The sequence below is a fragment of the Montipora foliosa genome, chromosome 13 (assembly GCF_036669935.1).
Source record: "Montipora foliosa isolate CH-2021 chromosome 13, ASM3666993v2, whole genome shotgun sequence".
In the NCBI taxonomy this organism is placed as follows: domain Eukaryota; kingdom Metazoa; phylum Cnidaria; class Anthozoa; order Scleractinia; family Acroporidae; genus Montipora; species Montipora foliosa.
The window spans coordinates 10,421,222-10,436,221 of NC_090881.1; the positions used below are offsets into that span (position 1 = coordinate 10,421,222).

Here is a 15,000-nt window from a genome sequence, read left to right on the forward strand (position 1 = left end):
TATTATTATTATTATTATTATTATTATTATTATCATTAATTTGTTTTTTGCTTTTTGTTTTATTTGGTAATCTTTCTTTTATTTATGATTAAGCATGTTTTTTACCCTAAGTGAAGACATTTAATTCAAATTCAAATGGTAGATGTTCATTTAAATTTGGTAATTTGTCATCTCTCAGACCAATGCTCATACAAATGTACAATTGGTTTTTTTTTTTCGAAATCGGGGGGAAAGTTTGCTTTTGTTTAATTAAACCTTTGTGAAGGCAAATGTTATTTAAATTACATCGGCTTCATTCTCAAACAGCGTTCGCCCAAAACTGGCCCGCATAGTTTTTAAAAGCCCTTTAACTTTTATTTACCTAGTAGTGAAATATCACTTAGTACTGAGGAAAGAAATGCGGGTTCGATTTGTTTTCACAATTGTTGTTTTTTTTGTTGTTTTATTGTATTTCCTCTTGTTTTTGGTTTCAGAGACTGTGTTTTTCTTAATGTTTCTATATGGAAATGGTTTTGAAATTAGACAAGTTTATTTCTTTTATGTTTTTATTCACTGTTTTGGCCCTGAACGTGCACAAACGACACCCTTTTGTCAAAAAGACAGCCAATCAAAAGTTTCGGTTAAATTATTCAAAACACAGTTGTGAACCAAGAACAAAAGATCGTGCACAGTCACGGTCAAGTAAACATGACGGGGGATGTCAATGTTCTCACTTTTGAAGTTTCCGGAGTTTCATAGCCAGTCCATCTACATGACTTAAATTTATCAAGACTGAATGAGAAAGAAACTGAGGAAGGTTGTCTTTGTGAGAGCCAAAGGCCATACATCATTATGCCCGGTAGTAGTTGTCTGTGCAGATAGCTAGTGCCCCTGTCAAATTAAGAACCTATTTAAGAAACCTAGGTAACCTAAAATCCCACTAAATACCATTTCTATAAAACCTATTTGGGCTAAGTTTGAAAAAATCTAGGTTCTTATTGTCCTAAAAACAAACCAAGATCGAGAGTCAGTTAAGAACGTCTTTGTTTTGTTCATCTGTTGTTTTTTTTGTTTGTTTGTGAGTGGTATAAATAACTGTAAAAAAAGTAAAACTGTAGTCTAACAGGACAATCAACATGTACAATATGGTTTTGTTATTTCATGATACACTGAAGAAAAACTCGTTTTGTAGTCGAACTTAGCATCATGATACTACACAACTGTACGAACATGTTAGGAATAATTTCAGGTTCAAATCGCAAAAAAACATCCGTTCGTTAAAAAAAAAAGGATATAAACTGCAGACAAACATGTTATAATCAACGTTGCAAGTGAAAGTCTTATTTTTAGACTATTTACAATAGGCTTCAAAAATAAACTTCTAACGAAAGCGTTCAGTGCTTTCTGTTATTTATTTTGTATGTTCGAAGTCTGGCATAAATTTCTTTTGAACTGTAACATATCACGGAATATGGACTCGAATTATTCTCCAGAAGGATTCATCGCCAGCATGTCTTCCCTTTAGTTATAACATAACGTAGTTATTTTTTTAAATAAAAAACTTCGGACATTTAAGTCGTACAACGAGAAAACAATAAAAATAAATATGGCGCCACCAAAGAGATATGAAAAGCTTGTGTCACAAGACCTTTACCCGAAATAATTGTGAGACAAATAACTTGGTAAGTTCTGATGACAGCGGAAAACATTTCATTCGCTAAAAAAAGCGCGGAAGTCGATACAACACGATTAAGACGAATATGGAGCCATTATTTTTTCTTTCCTAGTATGGTGTAGGACGTTCTGTCTCCTCAACCTGGTTTTAATGGCTTTTAATTACCTGGGACCCAACCCATTGAACTATTGTAGGTTCAGATGACAAGAGAAAAAAACCTAATTTCCGTAAGCCAACATGCATGCGAAATTGAAAACTGTGACATTTGTTAATGTCGAGTTCTTTTAAAAACCGAAAGCAGGCTTTAATGGATGCAAATTAAATTCGATGGTCGCTTTGTTTCAACTCTCAGTAGTATTCCCTTTCTCAACAAACGCAGAAAATGTTTAATAAAAGAACCGAAGTCTTTTTTATCACAATATTGATCCAGAAATGTGCTTGTAAATTTTTTTTGGACTGAAAAAGGCCTGAGGGGCCTAATAAAACGTTGGCTTTGCAATTTGCTGTGCCTCCCTTTTTCAACAACAGCAACACATTATTGATGTCAAACACCCAACTATTATTACAGAGGAAATTAAAGATTTAGCTGACATGTGCATCCAAGCGAACATCCTTCCTCACAGTTTGTCTGCGAGAACTGACAAATGGTAGTGTGAGCAAGTTAAGAATCACTCAGGCATACCAACAAAAAAAAAACAAAACATGACAAGAGTGAGATTAAAAAAAATACAATGATAAAAAAAATCCATACAATACACACCGCCTGTGCAACAGAAGACTGGTCAACATTTGTTTTATAGTAGTAGTTATCAATTATTTGCTGACGTGGAGCAAACAAAACAAAACAAAACTTTATTTCACAATGGCTTATTAGATCACATAAAAAGATATTTGTATGGCTAGTTACATTAAAGTTATCGAGGTATTAATGGTTAAATTAAACCATATTGATAACAATAGTGGAAATGCTTAGCGCCTAAATAAACCACACATTTTTCTTGTTAGAAACCAGACTTGTTAAGTTTCATTTTAAAATATAGACATCTACATACATACACAGCACACACACACACACACATTCACGAACACTTGTTGTGAAAAATATAAAGTAGAGGAATTATAAAAACTTAGATGTTACATTTCTTTCCTTAGTAAATACTGTTTAGCTTTTCTCGGGAAAATGAAAAAAATGAGTTTTTAATGTCATGTGGTAGTTTTTGCCAGTGGTCAGCTGCCAGAGTCGACAACGTTGTTTTTCCAATATTAGTCCTGAAGCGTGCTGTATAGAAGTTGTTATTTGAAGCATATCTAGTGTTGTATGTGTGAACATCACTAGCATAACGTAGATAAGAGGTAGATATCCACCACATTTAACGACAATGACATGAATAATTGCTCTTGCATGAACCACACAAGTTGAATAATCACCCTCGCTTATCCATAAAATTTATTGTTGGGTAGCCGAAGCGAAACGGGGCGCCATTTGTTTTTCTCCGTTTTCTGAGGACTGACTCTTCACCGCCAAGCTAGCCAATCAGAATGCGCGGAGAGCACTATTCACTTGTGTGGTTATACTTGTTTAATTAACATAAATTATGTTTAAATGTACTGTACCAAGAAAATATTGCGAGCACAGTCATGGCTCTGAAAAACATAGGCCCAGAAATGAACTGCCATATTTAATTACTTTTGCGTCAATATTTGTTTTGCATAAAGCAGGCTAACAAAATCTGTCGAGTGTAATCTGAAGTGATAGTTTGTACCCCATATGAACCATGTGAGCGTTAGCCCTACTTATGGAAATGGGCCCACACAAGGACAGAGAAAAACTCTGACCAGGGTGCGAATTGAACCCACTACCTGAAGATGTTAAAGTCATGGCAATGAACATGTACAAGTACGAGGAAGGCTTACGTTTCTACAAACGTTAGTCATAGTTTTTCTCTGTCCTTGTGTGGGCCCATTTCTATTGGTAGGTCTAACGCTCACAAGGTTCATATGGGGTACAAAACTAGCACTTCACATTACACTCTAATGAGTTAAGTCTGTTGAAATATAAAGTGCTACACGGCCAACGTTTGTAAAAACGTAACCCTTCCTCGTACTTTAACACAATTTGTACCTTGCTTAGTTAAGGAAAGGAAAGGAACTTTATTTAAGTGTCTAATCTTCTAGACCTGCAGAGCACTAATCGGGGACACTGTAAATTGAAATTAACAGGTTAACGTAAATCAAATCAAATTTCGGTTTTTGAGGAGAGGGGAAAACCGGAGTACCCGGCGAAAAAGCTCAAGGTAAAGAGTAGAGAACCAACAAACTCAACCCACATATGACACCGAGTCTGGGAATCGAACACGGGCCACATTAGTGGGAGGCGAGTGCTCTCACCACTGCGCCATCCCATCCCATCGCATTGTTGAGTGTTAAAATAGGATTTTTGTTCCTTTGTTTGTGACAGCAAGTCGCATATTTTGACGTCCCCCTTCCAGGTACTAACCCTGACGGAAAAGGCGGAAAAGGGTTAACTTCAGGAAACATTGGTCTTGGAAAGCTGTCAGAAGCTCAGTGTACAAACTTAAGCTTGTGGTGAAAAAAAGTTGTAAATGATCAACATGTCAGCCTTGAAGCCAAATGTTTCTCGATTTCCTTTTATTTTCGTCAATATTTCTGGGTTTAGTATTTTACTGAACCACATGTCTTCTCAGGGGGTATGTAGCAAAGATATCTACCATGGCACTGTAATGAATTACGATACCAAAACAAGATCGTGAACTATTAGAGCTACATATTACGCAAGGACAACTTGAATCTCCTGAAAAAAACAAAACGCAGCTCAGTTGACAGTTATGGAAAAACACTATCAAGTTACTTCACTACCATATGTGCGCAATGCGTTCCTACTTTAAAAAATATCCCGTATCTGTTTCAAAAGCTCGGGGTTTGAATTCCGTGGCAACCTTTCACAAGTGTACCAACGGCAGAGGCTCTGTGTTTTTTTTCAGTTCTCTGATGGAGATAGCGTGGCCGATAGAGCGACTTTCATATGATCTTGAAAATAAACGTAAAAACAGAACGTAAACAAAAATGCAAAACATTTAATTGGTATATCAAACAAAAACAATTGAGCGCGAATTTTCATTGGCTTAACGAACGCGGATGCAAACAACGTCATCTCTCCTTGGAACTTTCTGGAAAGCGATCGGCATTTCCATTTGACGTCATTTGAAATGCAGTAATGTCGAACGACCTTCTCGATGGTGCGTACTGTAAAATCCCAAACGAAAACCAGCCAGAGGGTTACAATTTTTCAGCGTGAAAACGTTTCCTCGCCGATATGATGATGATGATGATGATGATGATGAACTTTACTTGAGTGTTATGTCATCTAGCCCTGGGTTGCTAATCGGAGACACTACATTGAAATCAAATCAAATGAAACAAATTACTAATTTTGAGTGTTTCTACTTATTCACAGATAGTGGTTTTGCCTCCAAGCCACAAACAGCTTCGATAGACACGAACATTAGCTGGCCAATGACAGTTGCGTTAACTTCTTTAGCAGCCGTTATTGCAGCCCTCGATTTGTTTGGGAATGTCATAGTCATTTACGTGATTCGCGCAAGAACGCCCATGCGCACAACGATTGATCTTCTGATTGCAAATCTAGCAGCCGCTGACCTCTTGATGATCCCAGTCATTGCGTATTTGGTAAAATTCTTTTATTACCAGTTTGAATGGTTTGGGGGCATTATGGGACAGATCACATGCCACTTGGCTCTCCTGCTCCACGCTCTCTCGGTCCTGAGCTCCGTTTGCACAATATCCGCCATTAGCATCGACCGCTTTTGTGCTGTGTATTTTCCTTTAAAGAAAATACTCACTAAGTCACGTGTTAAAGTGATCATTGCTTTAATATGGCTGCTTTCAATAGCTTGTGCACTCCCTGAATGCTTAGCTGCAAGAGTTTTTCTTGTCGAGGGCAATTACATTTGTGTTCCAGATTGGAAAGACAGTGCGCTATCGTCAGCCAACTATACCCTTATCTTCGTAGTTTTAAGCTACGTCTCTCCCTTGGTTACCACGACAACTCTTTACCTCCTCATCGGTGTGAGGCTGTGGAGAAGTGTGGCCCCAGGACACCAATCTGAAGAGGGAATTAAAAGAATAAAGGTGACGCGACGCAAACCCACTAAAATGCTATTCTGCATTGTCCTCGCTTTTGCATTATGTTGGCTTCCTCTTCATTCTGCGGAACTAATGCGGCGTTTCACACCAACAGTTTATTGGCTTCGCATTCCTTTTAATGTAGTCATCGTTTTACCATGGTTTGGTGTCGCTAACAGTGCCATCAACCCTTTCATTTATCCCATTTTCTGTGAGAAGTTCCGTTTGGAATTCAGAAGAATATTCTGCTCCCTTTGCTACAAGGAAGTCCACCGAAAAAAGTCCGACTTGTCGGTGTTTACTGGAATTGTTAAATGGAACATAAAAGTGGGTAAGAAAAAGCATGAAAAGGAAGAAAACAACACGACTGCGAGTTTAACCACAAACGCCTCTCTGGTCACCGCTCTTTAACCGATATTCACGCATAATTAATATATTTCATGTTAAAATCCGGCTTCGTACTGAAGAATCAGAAGCGAAAACTTGGGAACGGAACTGAAGTAAATCGGGAAGTGTCGTGCAGCAAACGAAGTGAACCGAGTAGGTGTCAAGAAGGCCGCCTTTACTGCCCAGATACCCGAATGGTTCACTTTCATCAAGCCCAGTAAATGAAGCACTAGAAACATCATGACCATGCCCCCCGCCTAAATGAGGCCTTAGATCCCTTTTAATAGAGCTTATTCTCACTGCAACATCGCCAGTGGTAAAGTATCATACGCCCATCTTTCTTTTTTCCAAACAATAAGCCAAGAAACAAGTAGCGATGATTTTGAGAAACAAAGACATGTAAAAACTGGCGATAAAATGTTAAATTTCCGACGTTTCGGCGACTTCATGACGCCATTGGCCGTGTTTCTACGACAGTCGTTGCCTCGCTTAACATTTTTAAAGTGGTTTGTTTGCAGACTTAAAAAGCGACTTAAAAATAATACGTGTTTTTACGGGTAAGATAAAATTAGGAGAGAGCACTTGCCAATGCAATTATGAAAATAATAAAATTAGCACGCCTGTTGTTATTCCGATTTGAATAACCGCAAGCGACTCCTCATTGGCCGAAAGTAATTGCCAACTCACTTAAGCTACCTGGTTTGGGTCGTGTTCTCTCCAACGGTTTTTCAGGTCACTTAGAGACTGACAACCGAAAATTTCGTGAAAACAGGCGTGCTATTTTTATTAGTGTGTGTAATCAAATGGCGACGAGTGAAATAAGGAAATAATTTCACGCGCGTTTTGTCAAAATTCTGATAATTTCCCGAGCCTTTAGGCAAGGGAAATTATCAGAATTTTGACAAAACGCAAGTGAAATTATTTCCTAATTTCACGAGAAAACCATTTGATTACCTTTTAATGTCGTTGGTGACAAATTACGCTCACAACCGTAATTGTAAAATCACTCGAGTACTTTATCCAACTTCTCGGGAAGAATCATCTCCAGGTTTTTCTCAAGGCTATTTTCGTCACACCACTTTCAGTTAATTGTGCTCTTTCACGTATTTAAATTTTCTGCCGCTTCTTTTAATTTCGTAACTTCTTCAATGGTCACAGTCTTAAATCTAGACGCCATCTTGGCTCTGATCGAGATACAAGAGATGTTACCATGGTAACTTTGTAATTTCACCTGTGAAATTATAAATAACGCTGAAATTTCGCGCCTCAATTAAGGAGTAATTTGTCACCCATGATATTACATGTATTTTAATTAAAGCATTCACAGGGATCGAGCTCTCTCCTCATTTAATCTTACCCGTGAAAACGCGAATTATTTTTTAAGTCGCTTAACGAAGTCTGCAAAGAAACCACTTTTAGGAATGTTAAGCGAGACAATGGCTGTCATGGAAGCACGGCCTTGGTGGCTTAAACGTAACGAGAATTCTTCTGAAATTTGCCGAGTCGCTTAACTTTAAGCGATTTGTGAAGCGATTTGTGCAGGATACGAAACGACAAGTATAAAATGAAAATCTTTGTAACTGCTGTTTGTTTTCTTTTCCTGCTGAAATTGAAATGGTCAAAGAGCAAAAACATTTATAAGTTATATCTGTTAGGAACTTGTATATTCATTTCCAACACCTTGATAATGGCCTCATGAGGACGCCGAAATGTCGAAAATTTAACATTTTAACGCTAGATTTACATGTCTATGTTACACAAGTAATGATATCGAGAACCACTTTTAAGAATTAGCCTGAAAAAAAAAAAAGGAAACTGTCACTTGTTATTCCTCAAATGTTGGGGCTACTATATAGCTGAAAAAGGCTTAAAATTGGAGAGGTGACGAAGTTTAACGAGTTCTTTCAGGCTTTGAGGCAAGGTCACAATATGAAAACAATAACGTCACCACTATTGTGATCCAAGTGAGCCCTGACAAGTTTTGGTCGTCTCTGACTAAAAATTCCCAAAGAAGATTTCTACAGAAAATAATGATATTTAATGAGTGCCCACATTCACCCAATATTCTTAATCTGATTGGCTGTACCGTGATCTCTTGGTTAGTTTATTGATGTACTTTGAAAAAGTTTGGGAGGGTTGACTTTTTGTCGTAAAACTTCGCTGACGAGTACGCTTCTCTATTTTGAATAATCGCGTTAGGTTGTTTATTCATTTATTTCGTTTTTCAAATACGCGTGCTAGGATCCGTACTTCGGAAAAAAGGGGACTTAATCCGGAACAACTTCGACGTAAACGTGAACGTCTCTCCCAAATATAATCATAAGCATTTCGCGATTATTCTAGCTTGTTAGGAGTTGTGCAATACGGGCAAAGCATCCTGAAATTGGATGGGTACGAACGGTTTTAAAGTAAAGGTAGGAAATCAATGGTTAATTGTTGCAGGTCCATTTCATCGCCAGAACCGAAAATTTGCTGATCATTTACGTTATTAGGGAGTTTAAGCAAAGACGACGGTTACGGCAGCGAAAACGTCAGTCCAATATATAACTTAGTGCTATCGCTAGTATTTCGCAATTAGTCAGTCTTGTTTACCTTAAACAATACATTCGAACTATCTTGTAAATGGATGTGGGTACGAACGGTTTTAAAGCCAAAACAGAAAATGACTGTTTCATTGTTATATGCTCGCGTTCTCGTCAATTATATCACGTTGTTTTGTGGAGTACGTCAGAAAAATACACGGAAATTCGTGTTGCACGTGTAGCACGAGTATTTTTTTCTTTTTTAACCAATGGTATCCTTGCTTTATGGCGTTGTCGTTCTCGTAGTTGTCGTCGTTGCTTATAATAAATTAATTAATTAAACTTGCTAGTACCAGAGTACTAGACCAGCTTTGGCAAAAGCTCTTGGGATGGGTCCTCCCTTAAACACAAATGAGCCACGTCCTACGTGAAATATCGGCTGTTGATTTCTTTCTGATTTATGTTCCGCCTGTTCGGCCTTTGTACGCTTCTGAAATAAATTGAAAAGCCAGAGAATGACGTCATTCACAGAATGCTGCATATATTAGACTTATTAAAAAGGGTCTATAGCGATACAATAGACTACTTTGGCAATGTCAAATGTCCATGGAATCATGGGCAGTTCTCGTATTTGGTGGGGAAACGTTCAAAACTGAAGACTCAAATGAATGCTGGTCATTGGCCATTCTCCTCACCCACCTGAAGAACTAAGGAAGTAATGCATCGCAAAACAGTCTTTTAAAGAACGAGACAAGGGCCAATGGTTTTGACGACATTTGTTTTCAAGGACCACAATTCGCCTTGACTTCAAAGTAATAATTTACTCGTATGTTCTTGCGGTTCTGTGGCCCTTTATAAAACGAAATAGCAATTAAATAAGTAAATAAATAAAGAAAAAAGAATAATAATAATAATAATAATAATAATAATAATAATAATAATAATAATAATAATAGTAACAATAATAATAAAGTAACATCCAACCTGACGTACATAGGGAAATGGCAAAATAGGCAAATAGCGGAATCATATTTGAAGGTGTGTACTGTCGCACTTTGTAATAATCGTTGCACTTTGTAATACCTGTCGCACTTCGTAATAACACTTGTCGCACTTTGTAATAAAAAAGCTGTCGCACTTTGTAATAACAGACCATCGCACTTTGTAATAAAAAAAGCTGTCGCACTTTAAAATAAACTTGAAATAGGTGGTCGGAGGACGCTCGTGATTGTTTAGGCCGCTCATGAGACGACCACCACATTAACACAGAATAATATAATATGCGCTTAATTTCCAACAACTAGGAAAGATGTGATTGTCACAATGACGTAATTTAATGAGTGTAGGTATTGGCAAAATCCAATTCCATTATTTTTCCTTCGAAGTGAAAAAGGTGTCTGACAAAATCAAGAAGTTGGAAACAATCCGCCATTTTAAATTAATTAAGTGTACTCCATTTTACTTGAAACCCAGAAATCGAGGCAATCGTCATTGAAAAATTGATCTGTTCTTCAAGATGTTTAAAAATCTAAAAAAAAAAAGGCCGAAACTTATAAAATTCGAAGAGAAATTATCACTGTGAAACTATTGAACCCATCTGCCAGTTGATCATTTTAAATTATTTTTTTAACGTCCCGGTTAACGGCGTTAACCATGGGCCAACATCTTTCCGCCAACTGGAGATGCAAAGGAAGTAATCGGTTCTTTGGCGGCTGACTTGCATCGACCGACACTTGTTATCTCTATTTTATCCTACCCAAGGGAGATGTGTACATGTCACAGCGGCACCCAACGACGGTTTCCCCCTAAATACATTGAAAACACTTTTTAGACTATCACTTTTAGATCTCTAGAAATGCATTCTAAGCTGGCGTAGCTTATAAGATTTTTTATCTTTTCGGTCATTCTAGGAGAAGTTATGTTTTTTTCGAAATTACAAGGGCTTCAGTTTCATTTTACCAAGATTTTTGAAGTAATTTGACGTATTACGAAAGTGTAAATTTTTCTAATTCCTCTCTTCTTTCAATCCGAAAATTTTAGGTCTTTTTTTTGTTTTCTACGAAAAATAGCCCAGCCTGAGGAGTGAAATGCCGAAAAGCTAGACTTAAGAAAAACGTTGAAGAGTAATTCGATAAGCTTCGACCCACTACTTGTACACATGACATTCATCAGTCAAAGCCAAGTTGTATAGGTGTTGTCCAGTTTGGTGTTAATTTTCACGCCCAGACGTCTGGGTTGGTACCCTACACTTTTAAAGGCTGATACAATTAGAATACATAATTGTACTGTCAACATGGCTTTTAGATGTATTGCATTCCTTATAAGTTGCATTTTGTTAAAATACTGTATTTATGGCGAAAAGGCGAAAGGAAAATATCTTCATCCTTTCAGTGAAGAGGCTTACAAGACTCTCTTGCTGCTGGTACAAGGAAGATTTAACCTGCCCGTAGCAGAACGTACACACGAACAAAAGAATGCCGTCGTGCGTTATTGCCGAAATCGTGATCGCTTCCATCTTGGGCCTCAAGCAACCCCAACCCTGTACTTTGAGGACAAAAAGGTGATAAAGAAGTCAGCAATATCGGGTCTTGTCTCAAAAACGTTTGATGACGCAAAGTCTGGTGGATGCAAAAAGCTGCAAAATCGAGCTGCTGCTGGTTTTGTGGGTGTGAGCGAGAGAAATATACTGAGGGAGACAAACAGCAAAATAAAGTATCGCATTCATAACGTCAAGTTTACCAATAAAGCTACGCCAATTCCAGTTACCGCAAAATCCGTTCAAGCTCAACATCAAGTTGATCTCATGGACTTAAGCAAAGATGCTGTTGAACACGACAGGCGAGTGTACAGATATGTTTTGAGCCGATAATGATGGATGTTTTTAGCCAATATTCTTGCCTGCGCCCACTGGAAAAGAAAGCAAGTCATCATGTTAGCCAAACCCTTAAAGCGATCTATGCAGAACATGGTCCACCAGATCGCATTCAAAGCGACCGTGGATCGGAGTTTGAAGGAAAAGTTAGACCTCTTTGTAAGGCATTAAAGATAAAATTAATTAAGTCGAGGCCTTACCGCACGCAGTCTCAGGGAAAGGTAGAGAGATCGCATAGACAATTGAGAAAAAAGATTAATGTATGAATTGGTAACTCTGGGGAAGAAGGGAGTTAATTGGTTATCAAATGTCGATGACTACAATCGGATTTTGAACAACGAATGCAAGGAAGAGCTTGGCTGGAAAACTCTTTTTGAAATCTATTACGGACGGAAATATAATCTATTAGTGAAGGCGTCTCTGGAATGTGTAGATTCGGATGGTAATGATGTAATTATTAGCGCACCAAGAAAACGAGAACTGACTTCATATAGGAAAAAAATGTCAAAAAAAATAAGGTACAGAGCTAAGCTTTATAGCGCAAAGCTTAACGATCGGATGGTGAGACGACACAAACGGCTCCACAACTCTGAAAACTTTAAACTCAAAGACAACGTTTTGATCCGTTACAGACTGCAAAAAGGGGGTAGCCTCCCACCAAAAAAGAGATTTGTGGCCGGTGAAAGGCACCGATGTTAAGAAGAGTAAAAAGAATCATGACATATATAAAGAAAGAGTTGTGCCGCCGAACTCTAACGAACAAATTGAAGAGTGGATCTCGGTGGAAAACATAGCGAGCATTCGGAAACGCCAGTCAGGGAACACAAGCAAGAAAAAGCAGGGATTTGCGAGAGCTTAGGAAAAAATTGATGATGCCTTTAACTGCCTGCGATCGTTTTTTGGAGCGAGATTTTCCCCACATGAGTTTAACTCTGATGCATAACTCCTTAGGTGACGGAAACTGTCAGTTTGGAGCGCTGTGTTTTTGGTTAAATCGCCTGGGTATACACCGATCGCCGGAAAAAGTCCGTGAGGAGATTGTAGAATACCTGGAGAACAATCCAAGTGACAGCAAAGGCTTTCCTTTAGAACTACATGCAGGCGTGCCTTGGCCATATTACTTGCAGTCAATGGCAACGGATGGTACCTATGGTGACCAAATAACTTTACAAGCGGCAGCAGACTTGCATAACATTGAAGTTTTAGTTGTTTCAACTCTTGGGCATAATGTCACCACGCTGATTTCTCCGTCTGCGAGCATACCTTATGCAAGAGTGCATCTGGGACACTATTCGGAGCAGCACGGAGAACATTATATTTGTGTCGAAGGTGGGACTTCAGTTTCGGAGGAAGACCCACACCTGGCAGAAAGTTACGAATGTAACCAAGAAAAAGATGGTGATTCATTAAGTTCCCAAGAGACATAGGTGGTGCCCGCGAAACATAGAGAAGAGGCGTCGGCAGTGCCTACAGACAAATCCCCTGTACCAGTGGAGATCCGCTTTGTTGGAGATGTCAGCGTCGGGATGGTCAATCACTTCGACGATTTGACCTGTCACATGGATAGGCTTCCAAATGAAATTCTAACCATAATCATTGATCAGGTCTTACTTTCTTCAAACTTTTCGTGGCCTAACCACGGATGCCAAGTTTATAATGAACTGTGCAACGTTAATACTCGTTTTCAAGATATGACCCAAAGGCTGGCTTTGAAGGTTCTGCCGCGTATTTATTTCTCTAGTCTCGGTGTAGCGGGAAAAGTCAGCGTAAAAAAAATCCTAAAAATGTTTGGACCTTCAAGCAGCGTTGTGCTTGAATTAAGGCGAATAATTTTTCCTGCGTTATATAGGTCTTGGATGGTTCCTCATCATGGACATATATTGGCGAAACAATTCAGTAGAATACTAACCTACATAGAGGATGGAAATTGAACATAAACGTCTGAGACTCATATGATTTGTTAGTATCATTGACTGTAATAATATTTGCTTTTCGTGTTCGCATTTTCTTTAAGTTTCGTTATGTTACCTGGGCCATACTTTGTGATGTCGCATTTTCTCATTGTTATGAATGATGCCGTTTCATGAAGGTTCCAGCGTATTCGAAATTTCCACAACATTCATTAGTAGTGGTCATCGTGGCACAATGACGTGATATGCAATGTTTTAAAGAACTTTTTAGTGCGAAAATAATAGTGATAATAGTAATGATGATGACAATGATTGTGGCACCTGGTTGTGCTCTGAGTTAGTGATTTTTATTTGGTTTTATGAAATACAGTATAGCTTATTCATGGTAATAAATACAAATCAAGTAATATCTCTGTATATGTCTCAAGTAATACCTCGCAGGTAACAAAATCATAGGTTTCTAGTTGCTTATACGATCACGTTTCGCCTGAAGGACACCTTCGATTACTTTTACCAACAATTAATTAAATGTAATTCCAATACAAACTCCCATTTTAAACGACTGTCCCTGTCATAGGCGTAGACACTTTCTCTGTATCGATGAGTTGATGCGAACACTTATCATTATTATTATTATTATTATTATTATTATTATTATTATTATTATTATTATTATTATTATTATTATTGTTGTTGTTGTTGTTGTTGTCGATGATGACACTTATTTCTGGGTTTACTTGTCCTCCGACCATCCATTTCAAGTTTATTACAAAGTGCGATGGTCTGTTATTACAACGTGTGACAATTTGATTACAAACTGCGACAGGTATTACAGAGTGCAACGATTATTACAAAGTGCGACAGTACAAGGTGTATTATCTTTAGCTTTACTCATCTATGGAATTCATAATAGTTGGTGCAGTCCTCCAAGTTCTGTTCATTTCTAGTATGAGATGATGAGATGAGACGAGCTGTACATGTTGTAAAAAATTATAGCAATGTTACTAAGTAACTGAAAGAGAAAAACAAACAAAGACCAGGTAATGAAAGATTTGTGTGCAGTTTATAACTCCACCTAATGTACAATTATCGGATAAGAGATGCTGTCACCGTTGAAAAAGGAGTCAAGTTACATTTGTTGAAGCCTGCGCTCGCACACGGGCGGAGAGAAGCGACAACCGGAAATACGTCTGCGAGCGCAGGCTACATTTGTAGGAGTAACTTATCCGTTGTAACCGCTAACAAAGTATAAGCGCGTGGAATTTAGAAGTCAGTCGTGAAGATAGCGCGCCACTCTGGATTATTCTTCCTGCCTTGGTTTGGTTCATGCAACTCGTTATATGCATTCCTACCTCGATTTTCTGTTCTGTAACGCTGTCTCGCTCATTCTTATTTTCCAGTATTTTTAGTTTTTCCAATGGTAGACAGTTCGACAGCTCGCGTGGAATCCAATTGCAATCTGCTTTGACCGCAGCACCGTTTAATGATTCG

At 38.2% G+C, this 15,000-nt stretch overlaps 2 protein-coding genes across 2 annotated transcripts in view; one reads left to right on the top strand and one right to left on the bottom strand.

Annotated features, from left to right (window-relative positions):
- The first annotated feature begins 5,023 nt into the window (after positions 1 to 5,023).
- LOC137983043 (neuromedin-K receptor-like) lies at positions 5,024 to 9,905 on the top strand. Its single transcript, XM_068830206.1, has one exon. It carries the CDS (start codon positions 5,033 to 5,035, stop codon positions 6,227 to 6,229), a length of 1,197 nt encoding a protein of 398 aa, XP_068686307.1. The 5' UTR covers positions 5,024 to 5,032; the 3' UTR covers positions 6,230 to 9,905.
- LOC137983045 (histamine H2 receptor-like) overlaps positions 9,900 to 15,000 on the bottom strand; it is a 10,068-nt gene continuing 4,967 nt past the window's right edge. Inside the window, exon 3 of the mRNA XM_068830207.1 lies at positions 9,900 to 15,000. This exon is cut by the window's right edge and continues 950 nt beyond it. Coding sequence (XP_068686308.1) covers positions 14,899 to 15,000 — 102 coding nt within the window. The 3' untranslated portion in view covers positions 9,900 to 14,898.

What these genes read in the sequence shown, in the direction of transcription:
- LOC137983043 (XM_068830206.1), top strand. Translation starts at nt 5,033, where the DNA reads ATGTCATCTAGCCCTGGGTTGCTAATCGGAGACACTACATTGAAATCA.